Source organism: Rhinolophus ferrumequinum, chromosome 6 (assembly GCF_004115265.2).
Source record: "Rhinolophus ferrumequinum isolate MPI-CBG mRhiFer1 chromosome 6, mRhiFer1_v1.p, whole genome shotgun sequence".
NCBI lineage: Eukaryota > Metazoa > Chordata > Mammalia > Chiroptera > Rhinolophidae > Rhinolophus > Rhinolophus ferrumequinum.
Genome location: NC_046289.1, coordinates 27,110,631 through 27,134,175, shown reverse-complemented (window position 1 = coordinate 27,134,175; position 23,545 = coordinate 27,110,631). Strand labels below are relative to the sequence as shown.

The 23,545-nt window shown below is 44.6% G+C and overlaps 1 protein-coding gene across 9 annotated transcripts in view; it reads right to left on the bottom strand.

Moving 5' to 3' along the window:
- Window positions 1-23,545, bottom strand: part of SLC8A3 (solute carrier family 8 member A3) — a 165,587-nt gene that overhangs the window by 90,553 nt on the left and 51,489 nt on the right. For all 9 annotated transcript variants that reach the window (XM_033108235.1, XM_033108230.1, XM_033108232.1 and 6 more), the window contains one exon: window positions 10,447-12,292. In XM_033108235.1, coding sequence (XP_032964126.1) covers window positions 10,447-12,230 — 1,784 coding nt within the window. In that variant the 5' untranslated portion in view covers window positions 12,231-12,292. The remainder of the gene's footprint in view (window positions 1-10,446; window positions 12,293-23,545) is intronic.

Here is a 23,545-nt window from a genome sequence, read left to right as displayed (position 1 = left end):
GGGGACAGTGCCTCTATGTGGCCACAGCCCTGGGAGGTCCCCTTTTCTATAGCAACTCTCACACACATTCCAGACTGGGAACCCCCTGAAGACAGGGACAGTACTTTTTCTCACTGTGCTCAGCCCACAGCATGAGCTCAGAACATGTCTGCTAACTGTATGCTGAGCGACCAACCCCTGCCTCCCGGTCGCCGCTCTCCTGTTGCTTCCAGCCTCATTGATTTGGAGGGGTCTCATAGACTCTCCAGGGGCTGCCATGAGATCCACGTGCTTTCTCTCATCATCACGCCCTCTAACCCTTGATCTTAGATGCCCTCAGATACGACGTACACAGTGTCAAAGGAGGGTCCCTGCATTTGAACACATGATCCTGAGCCAGCCTTGCCCTGTTCCCCAGGCAGCCGGCCAAAGTGTCATCTGTCGGTAGTTCCTGATGGTGAAGTGACACAAACAAGAATCCTCTGTGCACCGGCTTGGGCAAGGGTGGGTCTGAGCCAGAGGTCAAGGGTGATGAATCCAGATTTCTGAGCAGGGCAGGCGTTAAGGAGATTTTTTGGCCCTTGCCAAATTCCCTGGGCCTGGGCCCAGTTCCCCCTGAATTAAAAAGAAAGAAGCCAACTCTTGCTGTTAAGGAAGAAATGTGGAATGTTCTCTTAGCTTCTTCCATGTGAGGAGAAGAAAGCCTGCTGTTTTCAGCTTTATGATCTTATTGTGATGCTGAAATATGTAACACAGTAGGAAGAAGGGGTGATTTAGAATCAAAAGATCTAGGTTTTGAGACATACTCTTAGAAGCTCTGTGTTCTAGGATAAATTACTTAATATTTCATAGACTGTTACCTAATCTCAAGAAAGTAGTAATAGTAACCCTAAAGCTATGACAATATTCTTATACTTTTTTATATTTTCATATAAATATTAGAAATTTTATTGTGTAAGAAAAATAACAGCAATAGTATTCTTTCCCCAAGGTCTGAACAATGGTGAAGCCCAGGTAACCAACACTGTGCCCTATACTCTCACATGTTCTCTAGAATGTTCTGATCTCCCATGGGGTCACTGTCTTCAAAACAACTTTAAACAACAAGTGCCTAGTATTTTCAAAGCACTTTCCATCAGTTAGTTCCTTTGAAACTTGGCCCTTGGCTATGTTTCTTCTACTTTTCCCCCAACCTCCAAAAGAAAAAGTATATGTTCTTCGAACAGTCCACACAGGTTAATTAAAATGTCATTTCTCTCTGCTTTGGCTAGAATTATATTAACTCACTGTTGTAACACTAGGTGTCTTTTGCTGTATTTTATGGGGGGAAAAAGGAACTCTAATTAATTTTCAGTTAGTAATCTTCTAAACCACAGGTTCTAGGAGGAGAGGCAGATGAGTAAAATGGCCTGTGGCAGGGATCAGCTTGGGAACCGCTGGTCAACTTTATGAAACCCATTAAGTCAACAGGGTCTCTGGAAGATTCTGGTCTAATAAGGAAATGATCTGCTTCACGTGTCCAGTGGGAATTTATGTCCTTGTGGCTTCATCCAGGGAATACAAGAAGGTTCTGTGTTATGTAGGATGAAGAAGAGTGATTTACTGAGTTTTTCCTATTAGGATTAGCCCAGTATTGGAGAGAGCGTGGCAACTTCATGCTAATGCCCCGAGTGAAATGGAGACTCTTGTCTCTTTATCCCATGAGGCTCTTTCCATCTCTCACACCTGAACTAGCACTGACAGGTATTTGGTCGTTTTTTGCTCACAACCACAGTTGAGCCCAGATACAGCCTCAACCATCCTTTCCAAGATGGCCCCCTGGACAGCCACTACTGACTGGCTGGAAGTGACACAAAAGAAGTCCTATTTTACACCCCAGCCCTGTGCTCTGCGACATGGGCACCTGACAGACTCACACATTGTGCCACCTGGAGATGAGAATGCTCTGGCTTCCAAGGAATTCCTGGAAAGGCATCAAGTGACAGCCCCGAAGATAAAGACGAGGTGCCTGCTGGCTCCAGCTCAGTCCAACGGACTGGCTGTCCAGCAGGGGAGGGGAGGGGTGGGAAGGGCTGCCATTCTATCCCTGGTAAGCATGAGTGGCAGGGAACCTTTCTGTCTCAGTCTGCAACACGGGCTGCTCTGGAAACCCAAACCCAGAAATAGGCTTTGAAAGTGACTCAGTACACAAATAGTGCACCTGAAAATGATAGCAGATTAACTTCTGACGCTAGTGTCCTGGAGAGGACAGAGCAGAAGAGGGTAAAGGGGAGAAATGACCCTGGTAGCCTTGAGATTTGTGTCACCGAGCATCAGCCCCTCGGAATGTTTTCGGTTTATCTGGGCAGAGTCCAGCTTAATCTTGGCTGCTGAGTCTGTGGTTAGCTTGATGAATCTGAGAGGACTGGGGGCTCCAGAGGGGGCTGTTTCTCCTATTCTCCAGCCTACTGCCTCAGAACAGACCACCGTAAAATCAGTGCTTCTCTCTGAGACACTGCAAACTCATACGCTGTGTCAGTTTTGAGGTGACAGATGACTTCCTTCTAAGTGACACTACCCACCATGTATAGACACAACTGCTGAGGTAAGCTTACCATGGAATCCCCATGGCAAGTGCCTTTTTCCATCCCTCCCTCCAGGGGTGGAAGGAGCTTGGCTTGACTAACTGTTGGGGTGGAAGGAGCTTGGCTTGACACAGGGCAACCAACATGCATCTAGCCAGTGGCTGTTAAAGGGCCAAGATGGGGGGAAAGGGGTGGAGAGGACCCATCAGAGTCTCTCTCTTGAGAATCTGATCTAGAAAACCAAGTAGGAGCTGAAAGCATATATGGAGAACGGAGCCATGAGATAGGACTACTGGTCGACGAGGTATCATTGCAAGCTTGAAGCAGTAAGGGAGATGGCCACAGAGAGATGCGGAAATGCCAAGAGACAGATTCCACGTGGCCCAGGAGGGAGAGCATCAGAAAGAGAAGGTAGTCCCTAGGGCTCCATCAGCCTCCGCTGGTTTCCTGATACCAGTTCCAGGCTATGCTGGATCCCTACAATTCAACCTTCTTGTCTTAATGTACAGTCAGGCAAACACTTTGTGGTGAAGGAGAAAAGAGTACTGCAGTGAGTGGTTTGCTTCCTGGGAGGTATCAGTCTTCTTGGAATTATCGTGAACTAGCTCTCTGTCCAAATGACAAGCTTTCTTAAGGGCTACATAGCTTGTTCTTGATCACTAAAAGAAATTGTAGATCAAACAGCAGACAGAAGGCAATCCAAGTACAGACGTCAACAGTGTGGAGGAAGGGGTATAGGGAATAGGATAAGAATAAAAGAGGAGACAGGACTAACAGAAATGGGGAGGAAGGCACTGCGTGTGAGCCTTCAGGAGTGGAAACCACAGCACCAGTGTCTGCAGTACCAGCAGCAAATGCAATAGAGAAAGGAAAGATGCAGCAGAGGATGTTTAGAAAAGAGAGTAAGTGTAAGAGAAGAGTATACAAACGGCAAATAAGGTATGAACAGGAAAGTAAAGTGAACGCATTTGAAAATCTGCAACCAGGGCCATGGTTAGCCCTAGTGACGGTGACAGAGTACACCCCACATCACCACAGCTCAGGAAGAGAGGGCAGGTGGTAGTGGGGTTCGCAAAGAGAACTCGTGGGTTGCATGAGGAGAAAACCAAAAGGTAGACAAATCAAGACCAAGAGCTCTGAAAAAGATGGACTACTAGGGAGAAATGTCTGTATCATAAATAACTGGTTCTCCGTGAGCCCTAACCACCCAGTGGGAAGTGAGCTGGGCTCAGGCCGGGACTATTTAACCAGGTTGTGTCTATGCTTGCTGGCCCGTAGCTAGAAAGGGTCAGGATGCTGCCATGTACAGCTGGACTGACTTATACGCACATACCTCGTGATGACTCCGTTTTCATAAAAGCATATTTTTCCGTAATGAATAAGTTCCACTTTCAATTTTATCTTGTTCTCTACTTGAGTACTTGGTAGGTGGGAGTGGTGGGAATATAATTCCTATGAATGATAACGATCATGCCAGCTGAGAATGTTTGCTATGTGCTTTCCTTCATGGTCATTTGGCGAAACTCTCAAAGCACTGATTCCTGCAAAATGCTTCTGGACTGCGCACAGAAGTTAAATAGGGGGACTTTGCTCTATTTGCAGAACAAGGAGTTGCCTCTCTCTAACTACTGACTCTGTGCCAGGGCTTCCTACTGCGTTCTCAAAGCACAACTTAGTTTTTCTTTTAAAAAGGAAAACAACACCTCGAAAAAGCTGAAGACCGAGCTCTGAATTCTACCTTCCTGTGCAGTTGACGGGGAACAGCCAAAGGGTAGACAAGCAGTGAGTGCTGACGCACCACCCAATGCATCTGGGAAGCTGATGACAGGTTGGACAACTCGGAAGAGTCCTCCCCACTCAACCACCTCGCGTGGCCCAAGTGTCCCTTTCTGTCGCCCTTGTGACTGAATGAGGAAACTTTGACCTTAAGAGCCAGAAGTCGAGACAAAAGAAGCAAGGCCGTGGCAGGCTCTCCTTCAGTATCCCAACTGGCACCTCTCCAAGGAGTGCACAGGAGAACCTGCTTTGAGGATAAGACTGTTTCATTTTCTGACTGGACAGTCATGTGATCATCTCCAATCACAATGTGCCTTTCTCCTAAAACCATCCCAACATTCTCCCTGGTGGAATCTCCATCCCTGTAACACTGCGTTTTCTGGAGGGCACACCAACATGAGAATACCAAGGCTGGACACACTGGATGCTCTGACCGAATCAGGTAGAGGGGGTGTTACCAGGGGATACTGTACCCTTAGGCCTAAAGCAAGTTAACCTGGAAGGCTCTGGACTTTGGGAGATTTTTGCAGACTTGTAAGGTTTAAGTAGACTTGGGTGCTTTACGGATCCTAGGGTTGAAATATGTCCTTCTTTGATATAATCTTTGACAATGATTTCAGTAATTTCAGTAATTAAGAAGAAAAGAAAAACATCATTGGGATATGGGGCCTTTGTGGGCAAAATATCAAAGGCTTCTTGCTAAAAAGGCCACGTAGTCTTGAGTCACTCCTTTGGACCCAGAAGAGGGAGAATTGTAGTTGAACAACCTATTTGAAATGTTCCACTGTACTGTTCCGTTCCCCCATTCAACAATTGGCTTAGATATGGAATCCCTCCTTCAGGAGCCCTGAGCCAAGTACATAGCTCCACTGGGATTTCCATGAAGCCATGGGCCCTGGTGACTGACTCTTTACCTAAAGCTGGGGAGAGATTTTGTTACTAGAAGTCAGGCACTGAAGGCAGAAGAAAAGAGAAAGGGAGGGATGCCAGCTAAGGGAGAATTATCACGACCTCCACCCAACTCACACCCTTACTAAGCTTGCACCTTGTAACTTTTCTCAATCACAGCAAAGACATTCTGGAGGCAAACAATCTCCCTTGGTGGCAGGAAAGACACTATCCTAACACTTTGCTGAGCCAAAGGGAAAAGAAAAGGCCTCCTGTGTTTTAGTCAAATTGGAGGATGTGCAAATTGTGCCCTGGAGCACTCCAGATTTTTATAGATTCTGATGGAAAGATTACTTGGGTTTGAAACTTTACAGAGAAAGCACCCCTGGAAGAGAATGGCCTGCAACATTTTGGAAAAAAATTCATTATTTCATGGGACAAGGTCTTAGTTTTTGTCTGCCAGCACTGCCTGAAAGATGTCCCAGCTCCGCTTGTCACCTTTCCTCAGTAAGAGATCATTAAAATAAAGGTTTTGGGCTTTTTTTTTTTTTATTTCTACCCGCTCAATGTTTTCCTTCCTCAACAGCCTCAAGGTGAACCAAGAGATTAAAAATAGTCCATAATACATTATTATTCTTAGTCATTAGTCACATAATACTCTTGGATTTGCACTTCCAGAGCATCTTCCACCCAAGAATTTCCATGTTCTTTCCAAAGTTAACATTTTCCTGATGGGTAAAAAGAAAAAGAAAAAAATTCAAAGAGGGAGGAGGAGATATCCAATCTATAGCCTTTAGAAAGTCCTTTCCAACTCCAACTTTATCTCACATCAGCTGTGTGGTCTTGGACAAGTCACTTTCCCTCTCTGAATCTCAGCTTCATAATTTGTAAAAATGGGAGGTCAGATACTGTCCAGCTTCAACATCCTAATTTTATTGGGAAATCTGTGGCATAGGTAATATTCCATTCTTCTTCGAAGGAGGCCTGTGCTATTTAAGTACAGTCGATCTTGGCATTTACATGTTTGACATCTGTGACTTTGAGTAGTCCTAGAAACACCAAAGGTCCATCAGCTGCAATAATCTGTTATTTTGCAGAGGCGTGCTGTGAGGCTGGGGTACAGGAGCCAGGCACGTGTTTGGTGAGTGAGATTAACGCGCCAGCAGAACCCACATCTCCGTGCGGTTTTGCTATTGCTGGCAGCAGGCTCGCAGGCCACGATTCTCGTGATGTGCTGTAGTCACAAAGGTGGGGATTTTTCTAGACCATGAAGTTGTCAATAGCATCCCTACCAAATGTCAAGAGTTGACTGTAATGTGGGTTTAAAGTAATCATGTCCCCACCCCCATGGCATCTTCTTCACCACTACACCATAAATGAAGGCTGCTTTAAAACCTTTAGTGGTGCCATACTCACAGCAAGGAGAATTCATTCCTCTTTTATTGAACTTATCTCAACCATAGCACTTCTCCCACGTGTTTTGATTTGTCTGTAACCCTGGTGTCCTCTCCACCCTCTCCACCAGAGAAGATCCTTGGGAGCTGAGTTGCCAGCTTGTCTTATTTATTTATCTCCAGTACCTAGTAATGTACCTACCATGACATTGAATGTTTACTGAGTGACTGAGCACCTTCACGAGCAGGCACGGTGTTAGTGCATTTTCTTTGCGTTTGTATGTAGCACTTGGTCACACCGCAGCAGGATAGATATTATTATTCCTATTATTCCAACAACATATCTGGGACTCAGACAAGTGAAGTGACTTGTTCAAAGTTACACGGCTGGTGAGTGAAGAACTCACGTCTGTTTGTCAGACTCCAAAGTTTCATGCTTTTCCATCCTACCATCTTTGAAGAAGCAAAGCATAAAACCAAATGAGTGAATTCATGGACCCAATGTTACTGAGAGAGCATACGCTTGGCTTCAACCTGAATAGATGTAGGAGTTTGGTGAAGACAAAATGGATAACGCTACGAGGCTTGGCAGGCAAATAAAACTACACAAAGAGAGAAGGATTAGAAAGTGGATTTGTTCCCGACATCACACAACTTCCATCTAGGTGCCCTGAGGGTTTCACTTCCAGTTTCCAGATTAGTACTGCAATTGGCAGGGTCTCAGGAAAGAACTGGGTTCTAGCTAAGCTCGAGTTCAATTGGACTGGAGCTTGTAACTTCAGGTAGAACTGGAAAGCAAGCATCCATGACTCAATTAAGTAAGTCATTTGAAAAGCCACTTTCCTTCCTGGGTCTCATGGTTTAGTCACGAGCTTTAGGGACTTTCAAATCTAAGTTGGGACCAGCAGCATCAAGAGCTTATTAGAAATGCAAAATCTCAAGCCCTTCCTCTAGACCTTTTGAAACATAATCTGCATTTTAGCAAGATCCCTGGGTGGTTCATCAGCACATTAAAATCTGAGTAACATGCCTCAAAGATAGTCTAAGGTCCTTTCTGGTTCTAATATTTTATGAGTTTAGATTAGGAATCCTCATGGTAACCAAAAAACTAGCATGCTTCTTAATAGGGTCACATACAGATCCAAGTGACCTGATCATCTTAACGATATCTTTGAAGAATATTGCTATTTCATTGATATTATTAGGTTGGTGCAAAAGTAATTGCAGTTTAAAAGGTTAAAAATAACTGCAAAAACTGCAATTACTTTTGTACCAAACTAATACTATTAATGGCCTCAATTACTAAGCGTATAGCATGTACAAGGAACATCATATACAATATCTTGAATCATCATAACTGCTCTGCAAGAGAGACATTATTGTCCCCATTCTGACAATGAGAAAATAATCTCATACATTAATATAAGTCCCGCAAACTACATGATCAAATCAGTAGTAGAGCCAAAATCCTAACCCAGAATATTTAGAGTCCCTGGTTTTTCTGCTACATCATACTGCCTCTAGTTATAAAATTACAATTTAAAGCATCAAGTGTAGGGAAGCGATGTAAGGAGAGACTAGCAAGTTTTGAACTCATTTTCCTGCAATGAGGAAGACCAAAAGGGTAGTCTGAGTCTACTGAAGTCTAAAAAACAAAACAAAGGAATAGATGGGAACACAGACTTGTTCACCCAACCCTAGAATACCTGGATCAGAATTTCAGTCATGGGGAGGCTGACATACAGTTAGAACCAATATCACCCAGAAGTGATCATTCATAAAGCATATTTATACTGAGGTATCATCCAAGCTGAAAACACAAATATGAAGGCTTAGCATATTCAGAAATCTTAGGTGCATGACTGATTATTAATGGGACGAAGAAACTGGAAGCCAAGTCTCTGATCTCTCTAAAACTCCCCTTCAGTGCCCTCGGGAGGTAGGTACTGAATAGGAGGCACCGCATGTCTGTTAAGTCATGGCCGATGCTGTGGTCTTGATGTCCTTTAACGCCTGACAATAAGCTCTTATATACTGACATTGCATAAATGTGTAGGAAATTTCACAGAGTTTGTCTTCCCAGAGAGGGCCTGTCCTTCATTTGTATGGATGAACACTCTCCTTCAGAGCACATATAAACGATAGTATTCTCTAGAAGGCACAGGTTTCTACTTACATTACCAAATGACTATTCTTCCCAACAAAATGACTAAACAGAGCTCTAACACATCAATTTGTCAATGGCTATTTCACTTCAGGAGACAATATCCCCTGTTCCATCTTTGGCTAGCGCAAATATGATCTACACTGTGCACCTATGTCTATGGTTCAGAAAATCCTAGAGCGAAGAGGAACGACAAGAAGATCCAACCCTGCCTCTAAGCAAGAAAAGTATCGTTATTCTCACTTTACAGATGAGACAGTTTAGTTCTAGAGCTGAGACCAAATGACTTGCCCAAAGTCACATTATCAGGAAGAAATTGAGGAAGGACAAGAGCAGAGTCCCCTTAATGACTCACTCAGCTCTGTTGTCATCAGAACCCAACCCCCTTTGAGCTCTGTCCCAAGGCTGGACCTGGGAAGAAGCACTTCTATAATACCTCTCTCTCGGTTCTATGGACCCCCTTTTCCATGAGCTCCTTCCTTCCCTCTTCTGGAAGTTGTATGGTTTTATTTCCCACTGAAAGTATTTTTAGCATGTTCTCATCCCTCCTTCTGATATCCCCCTTTTGTTCTTCACACCTTCTCCTGCTACTGCTTCTTGCTTGTGGATCTGAGCAGGAATTCAGAGACAAGTTTCCCCTTTCTCATCCCCATCCTTCTTGGCCACCCTGGAAAGTCTACCCTCTCATAAGCTGGGAATCCAGGGGAAAGTAATTCTGCTTTCTTCTTCAAAGCTATCCATCTGAGAAAAGGACAGAACACCCATCACAAGAAGGTTTAATGGAGGGAAGCCTTAGAGTCATGGAGGCCAAAGAAGTGCAATACTCAGTATGACAAGGACTAAATGGGGCAGTGACCTGAGAACTATTGCAGGAGAATTCTGGACTATAAAAAGAGATGACCTCACAGAAGATGTATTTTCTTCCACAATTCTTAAGAGGCTTCTCCTTCACTGCTAAGCCAGACTTTGGAGTTTAGACCTGTGACTAAAGACAGGTGGCTGCTGCCCTGGGAGCTCTGCTTCTCCAAGATACATCCAGTACCCAAGCCATACTGACTCATCTCACCTAGACTGGGCAAGCCTCGTGAAATAGCCTGTGGGCATTTAAACAGATTGCCAAGTTTCAATCAATTTTGTAATTTCAAAATTGAAGGAAAGGTGCCTAAAATCTGTCATGTTACACAACTGCAATATGGCACTGGGTGGAAAAAAGCTAACGCCAATTGCTTTCTTGAGGATGTCCTGATTGGGCTATCACTGTCTCAGAATGAAAAGGGCTGGCTTCAAAGCTCATATAAGCCCTTAGTCTGAGGAGAGGATGAAGGAGACATCCCAGTGGTCTCCTAGCTCTTGCTTAGTCCCAAGAATTCTCCAAAAGTTGGTATCAAAACTTGTGTCACCCCACACCTCCACCAGCCATCACGTTGAGTTTTGGTGGGCAAAATCTGTGTCCTTAGATCCTGCCACAGGATTCCTTGCCCAGAAACAATGTAAAGTGAGAAAACTGAAGGACAGTTTGGAAGCAGAATTTGCCAGTAGCGTCTGCTGATCCTGCACACCTGTGATGGAACCAAAGTTTGACATTAACACAAATACAAGGAAAAGTTGTAAAGAGGGGTGTAGAAGGATAGAAGGAGATGGCAAGGGATGGAGGGGGACCGAATACCGAAAGGTTACTTACACAGTTTCATCATTCTTGAACTCCAACTCCCCATACATGTCTTCAAAATCCTCACCACCACCCTTGGCTGTCCCTTCTACTGTCCTAAAGGGGACGATGACTGTGCCCCGGGCACCTGATGTCCGCAGAACCTTGACCTCCATGACACCGATACTCTCACTGATATGAATAGTGTCACATTCAAAAGTGAAGATGCCTGCATGGTCATCATCCAAAATAGTGACTGTGGCCACACAAGGGGACACCAGCACAGCCCGAGGCAAGGGAAGACAATTGAGTATTGTTGGAGACATCCCCTCCTCTGGCTGCTCCTCCTCTATGCGGACATTGCTCAACCTCACAAAGAAGTGTTCGTCCTCCTCAAAAATGTCATCGTCAATGATGCCCACAGAGAACTCCTTCTGGGTCTCTCCTGGCTTCAAAATCACAGTGCCCTCTGTGTACTCATAGTCAGCCCCTGCATTGGCAGAACCATCCTCTGTTTTGTAGTCCACATACATGGTCTTGGATGTGTCCCCTCCTTTCCTTACCACTGTCAGGAGTACGGCCCCGCAGTTCTCCAGGCACTGGTAAGAGCATGGGTCAAAGAAGACCTTGGAGACAAAATCCTCAGGCTCATCAGTGTGTACCTCACTCATGCTGGAGGCCTTTTTGGCTTGTTCTGCTGCATGTTTCTTCAGGATATTGCCTGCGCCAGTCATCATACGGGTGGCTTGGATCCGGTAGAAGGCGCGGCTCTTCTGTTGATGGGAAAGAGCATAGTAGTTGGCCATCTCTACGAGCTGATCTAAGTCCTTCTCTGGGTGTTTTTGCTTCAGATCCTTGAGAATCCGGATCATCTCCCTGCGGGACTCATCCACTTCCTTCCCTTCTAGGGGCACCAGGTTCCCATCAAGGAAGTGGGAATTCATCATTTTTCCATCCATCTCAATGCCCTTGGGGTGGTCACCCTCTGTCTCTATGATAATTCCTCGGTGTTTATCTGTGCGGTACCTTTTGTGCATGTATTTGTAGAAGAGCAGTCGCCTATCTGCCACCCAGGCCAGAAGGACACATATTGGAAAAAAGAAGAGAGTGAGGAGGCCTTCCCAAACCTGGACCACACCAGGAGAGAAGACTGCCAGGATCATATAGAGCCAGATGTAGGCAAAGATGCTCCAGGCGGCAGTGACGAAGAAGACTCGCAGGTGCTTGATCTTACGAGTCTCTCCATCGGGGATCACGTAGACGCAGATGCCAATGATGATGAACATGTTGAAAGCTGCACTGCCTACGATGGTAGAAGGTCCCAGATCACCAGCAATGAACCCATGACCACACACCTCAATTAAAGAGAGGAGGATCTCAGGAGCAGAGGAACCCAGGGCCATAAGGGTCAGGTTAGAGACAGTTTCGTTCCACACCCGAATCGTTGTTGTACTTGTCTCTCCATTGGGCTTTTTGATAGTCACCTCTCTCTCTTGAGAAGTGATGACTTCAATAGATGCCATGAAGCGGTCGGCAATGATGGATACCCCAAGGAACATGTATATCAGAGCCACAAAGTAAACAATGACCCTGGCAATCTTGTCCCCGAGGGAAGGGTTCTCCGGGTACCAGATTGGTAAGATGACACCCTCCTTGCAGTCTGATGACCCAGAACAGGACTCATTGTTCTGCCCTGTGCTGGGCACATCCCCTGAGCCACCAGCCTCTGCCCGAAGACCATTCAGGAAGAGCACAAAGGTAATCAGCCCAAAATGGAGGAAGGCAGAAGTGAGAGGCTGCAACCTTAACCACGCCATACACGAGACTTAACCGCTGGCTTCCACTGCAGCACCGATGGTCCTCCTGACAGGCCAGAGACCTAAAAAAGATCAGAGAGGCAGGAAAAGGCATTAGGAAAAGAGAGGTGCAAATGGCAGGTTTCCACCAATACAAACTGATATTTCACCTCGAGTGACATATTGCACTACCATATGGGGCAGTCTGTCACTTGGAAAAATGCATGTTAGTGGGAGGCACAAATAGCTGGTCTGTCCTCAGGACCGTCTGCTGGAGACTCAGTTGAAGAATGGCTTAAAATAGCTGGGGATATTGGTAATGGAAACAAGCGATGCCCATCTCGTCCTGTCTCCCAAACCTACTGTTATCTGTGAGAGTTCTCAAAAATCAGCTTAAAACAGGCGAAGAATGATCGGAATTTTCAACCACTTACACTATTTCTAGGGTTTTCTGCCTTCTCTACCTGACTATCATCATACTCAAGAATCTTGTATAACATGGGTTAACAAGAGCGCATACTGAATTGAACTGTCATGTTATCATAAGATAACCCCCAAAACAGAACACGTTGTCTGTGTGCAATTGAGCCCACTTGGGAAAATCTCCTTCCCCTCATGCAAAACTTGTGCAGGTAAGCTATCGTTCTGAGATTGCTTAGGAAATGAAGAGAGTTAATTCTGTAGTGAATGCTACCTAAAGTGTAGCTACACCGAAGCGCTGGAAGCTATGTCCACGGCATCCCTTAGCCCTCCAGCAAAACATGCTTATGAAATCGTTTCGGTATCCAGTTACAGGAAAACGAAGATCAGTCAGCCACTCAAATTCCAGACCCAAACATCAAGAGGGCCAAGTGGTAGAAATCACTATTAATAAGACGTGCAAGTGGCTCTCAAATAAGTTTTTATTTTTAACTGTAGACAAGATTTGGGGGTGAAATATAGCCTCATCTCCTAGCCTCAAAGCACTAACAGGTGAGCATAAATTCAGAAGCATGGAAAGAAACTCAACGGGAACTAGTGTCATCTTTCCACTCATTGCCTCCTTCAGCTAGAATGAGAATACAAATAACCATGCGATAGCTAAAAACAACAAACAAAAAACTACTTGCCAATTTTCCCCCTCTGCTGTAAACATGTGGGATACTTTTAGTAACAGAAGAATGCTGATTCACACCTGTACAGCACCTTAAAGGAGTCAGGTCCTTGTTCTCCTTACCTGCTCCTCCTTCTCCACTGCTTCCCATCTCAGGAAATAGCATCTCCACCCACCCGGTTACTCGTGCTACAAGGCAGGTCTTTGTTAGTCTGCAAGCTTTCTTCTCCCACCTGCTCCTTATCCAATCAACACTAAATCCTAGCAACTCTCCTTCCATCTCTACCACCACCATCACAGCCCAAAACACCATCACTCCTCATAACCTGATAAACCTATGCAGTAACTACCAGACTGAACTCACCACTCCAACTCTTGCTGTTTGTTCTCTTTGCACATTTCCTCACACAGCCACAGTCATCTTTTTTTTTAAAACCGAAGCCTATGCTATCACTTCCCCTGTTTGAAACCCTTCAGTAGTTTCCTCTTGTTCTTAATATAAAGACCAGATTCCTTCCCATGACCTACAAAGCCCTGCAGGAGCTATCTTCCTCCTCCTCTTCCCCTTCATCTCCCGGCACTCTCCCTCTTACTACCTTTCAACAACAATGGACTTCGTATCAGGTTATTTTTCACCTCAGGACCATTGCACATGACATCACCTATACATGCCGGAATGACTGTTTTTTCTTTGTACCCCAACTCTCAACAACCCTTTAGATTGCAGCTTAAGTGTCACTGTCTCAGAAAACCTTGTCCTCACCCCCCGAAATGGTCAACTCCCTCTGTTATGTCCTCTCACCACACTCTTTTACTTTTCCTTCATGACACTTATAAACTTTGAATTTGTGGGATTATATGTTTAATGTCGAACTCATCCATTAAACTTGAGTGACATACAGGCAAAGACTGTGTTTATTCTGTTTATCATGGTGTCCTAACTAGTTAGTCAGTAGCTGCTCAGTAAATGTATGCTTCTGAAATAAATAAACGCAGCCAGAAAGGAAGTTTCCTCAGTGATATGGATTGTGTCCCCCCCAACCAACTCATACCTTGAAGCCCTAAGCCCCAACGTGACTGTATTGGAAGATATGGAGGTAAAAAGGAGGTAATTAAGGTTTAACGAGGACATAAGGGTGGGGTCCTAAGCTGACAGTATTGTTGGACTTATAAGGAGAGGAAGAGAGATCTCGCTCTGCCACGTGAGGACACAGTGAGAAAGTGGCCATCTGCAAGCCAGGAAGAGAGCACTCGCCAGAAACCGAATTGGCCAGCACTTACATCTTGGACATCTCAGCCTCCAGAACTGTGAGAAAATACACTTCTATTGTTTAAGCCACCCAGTCTATGGGATTTTGTTATGGCAGCCTGAGCAGACTAACACATTCTGACATCAGCCTTCTTAAAGTCATTTTATGATCTGAATTATAGCCATTTGTTTGAGAAAAAGAATGTATAGATCTCATAAACAAATCTTAACTTGATTTTAGAGGCTCTGTAGGACCTCTTTAAATTCCCAAGGCTTGTCCTCAAAGACAAATTCTCTTTGGGACACAGTATGCTTTGGTGCATACTGTAATCTTGAAGGCCTTCCTCCCAAAGGGCTCTGGGGATTAACTTGGTTTCATATTCCCCAGAATGGCAGCCAAGTGCTGAGGCCCACATTCCCCATTAGTCCAGGTACTGGGGGTCATCACAGCAGGTGTCTGGGGCTTTGACCTCACTCAGAAAAGTAAAGGTTACGAGGATGAATGTGGAAGAGGAGGGTGATGTCCAGCATCGATATTCAAAGGTGGACAAAGTTCCATAATGTGTGCTATACACAGAGACCCCATTCACAGGTTTGGCACCCTGGAGAAACATGGACAGAGAAGAATCTTGGCACCTTGCTTTGACCTCTGAAAACCTGACATTTTGTGGATTCTAATAAGCACCAGGCAGGAGGAGACAGAAGGTGGGCACAGCTGGAGCAGCTCTTTGATCAAGAGCCAAGACGGTGACCAGAGGTGGCAGCTGCATGGATGGGTTAGCCAACCCCAAGGAGGTGGGCTATCCACAGGTTAGGGATGAGGGCTGGCCAGCTGCACTCAAAGGACATGGAATTATCCTGATTAATGGGGACAAAGACTCCTGCTTCTCTTGCCCAGCAGGAGAACTAAGGAGGTTTTGTTCTCCTCAGCCTTACAGATACCTATGGCAACAGGTTTTCTATGGGAAATATGCTATCATGTGGTCAGAATCAGAGGCCAGTTAAAGAAGACTTTTCCCTGAGAAAACAAATGAACGGAAGGAAAGGATGAAAGAAAACAAGGCAAGAAGAAGGCTAATAAATGCTTGCACAAAGTTTTTGGAATTGAAGGTGGAAAACGACCTGTGAATTCCCAGTTGTTCTTTCCAGCCCTGCCAGGAAATGTTTTCTGAGATTTTTAGAGGGAGAGGGACACCTCTGATGATCAAGCCAAGGGTCATTTTCTTGTGCCATTGCCCAGCCCCAGATACCAATTGAGACAGATCCCAGCCTCCTGGGGGTCCACCCCAGCGCTTCAGATACCCAAATCATTCCAGAAGGCTCTTAATCAGCCCTAAGGCACACTCGGATACGACTCAGCTTGAAACTTCCAGAACCGCCGCCCAAATAATGAAGATATTAATAATAGTAGTTAATACTCAGAAGCATTTATTGTGGTGTAATGCTAAGTACTTCCTCAGTTAATCTTCATAACATCCCTATGAGATTAGTACTATTTTTAATCCCTATTTTACGTTTTGAGAAACTAAGTTAAGTGAGAGCATAAAGCAAGGAAGTAGCAGAGCCAGAACTCACACACAGATGACATAAAATGTATGGTTTTTAAGCATTCCAGTGTACGAAGATGTCCCACTTTGTGATAGAACATCCATGACCCCCAGTCCAGTCCTCTGTGGACTTAGAAGCCATGACTGCCCCACACACCCTAACAGGAGAGACTAGCCACTTGGTCAAGTTATCTAGCCCCCAGGCTTACTGGGGGTGTCCTGGTTGCCCAATGCAGTCTCCCACCCGAATATTCTCCTTCCGTAAGTTCAGTTTGACAAAAATTAACAAAAGCCAGTGATTTGCCAGGCCTGGCATTAGCTGCTGCTTGAGGGCAAAATGAAAAACAAGACACAACGTTCTCTTTCGAAGGTGCGGTCTAGCAAAGGTAGATAGCTGCACAAATAATAAAACATGTCTTGCCTCCTGCTTCACTTTCACTATAATATGTGATGGTAAGGGCAGAAAGCTGAAAGAACATGAAGAGGGCACTGAGCCAGCTTGGGGAGTCAGGAAGGCATTCCGAAGGAGGTGATCCCTGAAATGAGTCTTCAAGCATGAGTGAGCTTTAGTCAAAAAAAAAAAAAGGAAAAAGAAGAAAGAAAGGAAGGAAGTGGGAAGGGCATTCGAGTCAAAAAGAACAGTCTAAGCAAAGATACAGAGACATGGAAAATCCCGCTGTGTGCATGGGATTACAAGGAATTCAGCGTGAGGCAGGAGGGGCAGAATATAAGTGTCCAGAAGACTGGACATGTAGCGGGGACTCAATTTATGGCAAGTCTTATATGCCAGGCTGAGAAGGTCGGATTGTATCCTGGGGACAGTGAAAAGTCAATGATAGGATATTAAACAGGAGAATGACATGGTCTGATTTGTAGTTCAGAGAAACCAATTTGGCTAAAGGGCTTAGGACGGCTGTAAGAGGGACAAGACCAGAGCAGGAAGATCAGTTAGAAACCTACTGGAAACAGAACAGACACAGATACAGAGGATGGGGCCTAGGGCATATTCTGCATATGACCCTCTGTCCCCATGTCACATTCCTCTTCCAAAGCTAAACTGAAGCCCCAGCCCGGCTCACAGCCTCTCATCTCTCTCCTGGATTCTTTTCCTAACACCCCCGGGGCCATCTGCAAGGTGTCTGTGTCCTCAGCAGTGGCTCCTGACATCTTTTAATATCACTGGCAAATTTAATTAAAGTCACTGTTCCTCTGCTCTTCCAGATCATTAATAAAACAGTGCCACCAGGCCAGACGGAGTGAATTCTCCCTCCTGCTACGCCCTCCACTTTCTCCAATGGGAACACTGCTCCGGGCCTGTCACCAGCCTGGGTAGAGTCGTCCCGCTCTGCTTCTAAATCTGGGCCCCTGCACAGACATCACAGCCAATTTACATTAAAATTTTAGGTGCAGCCAGGCTGCACTGGATCCAACGTTTCACTCGAATCCAAGAGCAGCACATCTTCTCCTGTACTTCCTCTGCCTACAGGGGACAAGGGGCAGTGCAGAGGCCTCTCTGTGGCAATGCTCCCCTCCCACCCCCCAAGAAACACAGGAACTAAATTCCCTGCACTTCAAGAGTAGGAAATTTGTGACCTCAGCTGCTTAGATAGTTTGATTGTCACAACTGGAACTTGGATCACAGGAGGAAAACATAATGATGCTGTTTTTCATGTGTCACCTCTTTGAATCTTCATAGTGAGGAAAGTACTATTATCATCATGCCCATTCTGCAGATAAGCCAATTTCAGCTCATTAAAATAAATTTGCCCAAGAGCACAGTTAATAAGTAGAAAAATAAGCATTTGAATTCTGGAAGCCTGACCCAGGAGCACACAGTGTTAACCATTGTGCTTGGTATGTACCCTGGGTTTGGGGACCCCTTTGAGCAAGGGCCTAGGGAGGGCAGGGTGAGTCTTTCTGAACATGGAACCCTCACCACAAGCTTGGAGGTGCTACATACACCAGGGCAGCCTGGAGCAGTGGTAGAGCCCCAAATTTGAAAGCAGGGGCAAGAACTTTCTTCCTAGCTGAGCCTCAACGACTTGTAAGACTCTGAAGAGTCAGTGAACTTCTCAGAGCATTAGCTTCCCCATCCAGAAAATTCATGTTGGTTGGATGATCTCCAAAGTTCCATTAAGACAAAGATACTTTGATTGCAGGCAGGCCTGTCTTTCAAAAGGCAAAGAAGTGAAGGGACACGTTTGAGTTAGGTTGGGCCCAAGTAGTGTGAGCTACGCACGAAATTTAGACTCCCAAGAAGATCTCAGAGGACAAAAGAGTAAGTTAAAGGAGGGCGGCAGGAAAACAAACCCAAGAGAAAGTCACGGCGAGCCTACATTTTGGATTTACCAAAAGCACCTTGGATTAAATCCATTTTTTAAACAACTGCTCTTTGAATGACCATTTGTGGGTCACGCACTGTGCTAGTGATTGGGAGTACAGCCATGACCGAGCTATACCAAATCCCCAACCTTACAGAGTTTATCTTCTGAGGGATAGAGACAAACAAGTAATTACAGAGTCACGGATTACAATGATGTCATGGGAGGTAATATCTTCTTGCTCTGCGCTAAGCGCTCAGCTCCTTAAACCATGTGGGCAGCGGCTGCAATGCAGCACAGCACTGTAATACAGAGAACCCTGCAGTAGTATGTGATAACAGTAGTCTTCTGTTCTTGCTTCTCCGCTCTCATGCGATTGTCATAGTTTGCTTTCCCTGAAGCCCCTCAAGCCCTTAACAACACCCAAACCGTATGATAACTTCATGGAACCTGCTGACATTTTCCCAGGCACTATCTCACAAGAAGTGGAAGCCTTCTGGACAGTCCAGGTACTAACACACCTCGTTCTCCTCATGCTTTATATGAACCAAGGACTTCAAAAATTACAACAATAATCACATCTATTCATTGAGTATCTACTCTATGGCTGGCACTGCGTTAGGCACTTTTATAGCTGCTATTTACTATGTAAGGACCCCACAATGAGACAGGTCTTGTTATCTGTTTTAGAAATGAGGAGACTTGGGCTCCAAGATTAATAATTCACTGAAGGTCCAGTAGCTGAGCAAGTGGCACTGCTGGGCTGTGAAACTTGGTGTGTCAAATACCAAAGTCTGCTTTTCAACCCCAGGGAGTGAAAGGGATGGTAGAAGAGCAAGGTAGGAATCCAGAGCCCTTAGGTCAAGCACCTAGAGTCCCAGAAACCTCTACCTCCTCTGGGAAGCCTTCCCTGATAATACCCTCTTCCTCCACTTTCCAAATGAGTCATTTACTGCCCTGTGTTCCTCTAGCACTTTGATCAGCACTGAAGCACTTGGCACACTGACCTGGGCTTCTCTGTTTACGTGTCCATTGTCTACACTCATGTAAACTCCCTGAGGGATTTCAATTCAATACAGGGAAACTTTATTTGTTTATTTGTTTATTTATGTATGTATGTGGGGGGAGGGGTAGAGGAACAAAAAGTGGTCACACTCAGTGAAAATCTACTGATAGGGCTCAGAGGTCGGACCTGCCTTCTGATATCCTCTCTGCCTCTAAAATTCTATGATTCAAAGGCGTTTGGATTCTATTATTCTAAGGCTTGTTGACTCTTTACCAGACTCTATGAAGCCGGAGGATTTTGCCCTCTGCAACTCCTTGACAGATCTGCGGAGTCACAAACAATGACAATGGGCCTGAGAGACAGGAAAAGAAAGGGCTTTGTCCACTTAAGTTGTGCTTCTCCCACTGCTGGATCTACATCTGCATTTACGTCATTCCCCAAGGCAGACACAGTAATGGAAGTAGGGCCACATGCTAGAGAGGGTTGTGCTTTGGAACAACTGTGGAGCTCTAAAAAGTACAGACATCTGGATCCTTTTCCAGACCTAAGTTTTGAACTCACTGGGAGGGGAGCCTAGATATTTAGGTGTTTTTTGGGTGTTTTTTTTTTTTTTAAGTTTTTTTGTTGATTTTGAGGTACAGCCAAGGTGGAGAATCCTGGGAAAGAAGACATGGAACATAGCCTGACAATGACATTTGCATCTCAGGGATTTCAACCAGTAGGGACTTTCTTTGGACCAGGAGAAGAACTCTTAGGGTATCATGCGTTGACTCACAAATGGGTACCACAAAGCCTTCCTATACACTCGACAAACAGCCCACCCTCCTGGACTCTCCTTTGCTTTCATACCTTGCCAAGGATAGTTAGCTTCAACTCCCTACCCACATAAGTAGGTCTTCCCTTTTTCTCTCTCCCTAACTCTGCTGCCTGCTTGGTTTACACTTTTACTAAGGAAATGTAAAAGATCCAGCTTTCCCTTATCTTCACAGGAAAATGATGTTACAGATCCATTTTCAGCAGACATGTTTCTATTTGTTTTCCCTCTCAGTGATGAGAGCTTAGGTGGCCATGTCCACACGTCCCTTCAGGGCCTCATTTGTGCATTTATTCACTCATGCATGCATTTGTATAAAACCCAGTCTATGTATCACAGGTTGACTTTCACTAAATTATGGTGAGAAGATTACTCTGATCTGAACCCAACTCATTTTTTTTTTTTGCACACTAAAAAAAAAAAAAAAAAAAAAAAAAAAAAGATAGAATAAAAGTTCCTAGAGGGTAGGAATTTTTATCTGTTTGGTATTTCTGTATCCCCGGTGCCTATACCAGGGCCTGGCATATAGTAGGTGCTCGGTACATATTTATTAAATTGATACACTGAATATATGTGCAAAAATAGAAGGCGTAATATCCAGTGATTTCTCCCACTCTTGGCAGTGTTCAAATGAAGCATCCCATCTGTCAGGGATGCTATGAGCAAGGTTTTTCAAATATGAGTAATATGAACAAAATATAATCTCCCTTTAGGAGCATACACTTCACTGGAGAACAGTGACAGAAAATGAAATAATTATAACAACACAAGTACTAGGTTTGGAAGCATGTGGAGTGTGCCAGAAGCACAGAAGATGCAAGGTGTGTGCTGCCTGGGATCCCCAGGGCCTGCTTCATGAACCAAGCAACTTTAGATCTAGGATTTAAAGAATGAACAGGAGGTAACTGGGTAAAAGCCAGCGAATGTCAAACAAAGGTAACAGAAAGCTGATGCTAAAGAGCATGGCAGCCTTGACTGAGCAGGTCTGTTTAAAGAAGGTTGAGCAATGTGGCCAAACACAGGTCACTTGAGAGAAGCTGCAGAGATGAGTGAGGAATAGCTTGTAAAAGGCCTCGTACACCCAGCTAAGAAACTGGGGCATTATCTTGGAGGCAGAAGGAACCGCTGGAAATTTTTTAACCATAGAAGGGACAAGATCAATGTTTTTCCTTTGGATAGCAGAGCTAGAGTGATGACAACATGGAAAATGGATCAATGAACAAAAGCAGGGCAAGACTAGAGGCAGAAGGATTAGTTCAGAGACTCTCCAGGTATTTGAGTGAGAGGTGATCAGAACGTGATCAGAGGCAAGGAGAGTAGGCCTGCTACGGAAGGTGTGGATTTAAGAGCTCTTTCAATACACGTTGGAGACTAATTGAAAACAGATGATGGTGAAGGAGGAATGAAGAGGTAAAGCAAGGACCAAACCACATCAGGAACCTTCTTCATCCCACTGGCCCTGCAGAGTTCCTCCTGATTCAGGGATATACAGGCCCAAAGAAATGGAAGTTAAAGGAGTCAACACAAAACCACTGAATTTAGACACACGATTAGTTTTAGGGACATCTTGTGCCTGTGAGGCAAATGAGGCCAGTGAGAGTTCTGGGCTCTCCAGGAAGAGATCAGGAAGGTCCTGGAATTCAACCAAGGCACCAGAGTCAACGTAGTAACTATTTGTTGATTCAACAGTCCAGACTGTGATAAGCTCTGGAGATGTAGTGATAAAGCAGGTCTAGTCCCTGCCGTGGAGGAGTGCATAGACAAGTACACAAGATCAGTATGTAAATGTGAGCAAAGGCTTCTGGGATTCATGAACACGGAATGAGAGCATCATGGAGGGGGTGGAGTTGGATTTCTCATGTCTATTTCCAATGAAAATGCAGTTTCACATAAAAGAAAATTAACTCATGGGATGATGCACTGTCCCAAGGAAATACTGATAGCTGAAAAAGTAAAAAGTATTTTTTAAAATCTCCAAAATGTTGAGATAAACTCATATCCTAGAGTGACCAGAGAATAGCCTGATTCTGTTCATTGGTTCATTTGTTGAGCACTTTACTCTATGCCCACCACAGTTGTAGGTTCTTTGAGGATTATTTCTGCCTGGATATGTTCTCACATTTATTGAGTTCCAAATATGTGTCACACTCTGTTCTCGCTACTGGAGAGTCAATATTATATCTTGTATGGACTACTGCAATAGTTGCCAATCTTGCCCCAGCTCTTACAGTCTAGTTTCCACAGCCAAAAATGTCTTTTTATTTTTATTTTATTTATTTATTTTTTTATGTTTTTATTTATTTATTTATTTATTTAAATTTATTGGGGTGACAATTGTTAGTAAAATTACATAGATTTCAGGTGTACAATTCTGTATCAAATCATCTATAAATTACATTGTGTGGTCACCACCCAGAGTCAGTTCTCCTTCCATCACCATATATTTGATCCCCCTTACCCTCATCTCCCACCCCCCAACCCCCTTACCCTCTGGTAACCACTAAATTACGTTCCCCAGATTAATTTTCAAAACCCCGTGGCCATCTTGTGGTTACTGATTGTTTTCTAATCCCCTCACCTTCCCCCTTAATCAGATCATCCAATTCTTTGCAATCTTCTCTTCCTACAGAAACTCCTGCTTCCTTACTGACTTCTAACTCACTGCCTTTAACTCCCAACACTTTGTTTTGCTGCTTCCACGCTCCACTCCAACTAAGGTGGAGCTCTCTAAGCTTCTAGAACATGTCAAGTATGGACCTGGCCCTAGGATCTTGGCATTTACTGTTCCCTCTGCTTGGAACACCCTTCCCCTAAAGATCCCAAAAGATCACTTTTTTATTTCATTCAAGTCTCAGATGCCCCTTTCGCAGGTGCTTTCCCTGCTCATCTTACTAACGGTGATCTTGTGCCTGTCCTCCAGCACAATGTGTCACATCATTTTTCATTTTCTTTCTAGCACATAGCATTTGCTGATATCATCATTGTTTTTGTTTGTTTGATCATTGGTTTATCATAAAATAAGAACCGCAGGATAGCAGGAAACCTGTTCTTTTTGTTCACCACAGTATTCTCAAGGTGCTGACTTGAGTGAGTGTCAGTATTTGTTGAGTGGATCAATGATACATCTGCAAGATTCAGTATGGAAAGATGCACCTGCGAGGAGAGACTTCAAACTTCCTGGGTAGAGAGGTAAATGGTTAAAGCCAATGGCCTCAGAGAACAGGTAGATTTGTTCATTCAAAAGAACTAACAGGACCACATAGTGTTTGAACGACCCCTGTAAGGCTGTATCTAAACAAAATTCCT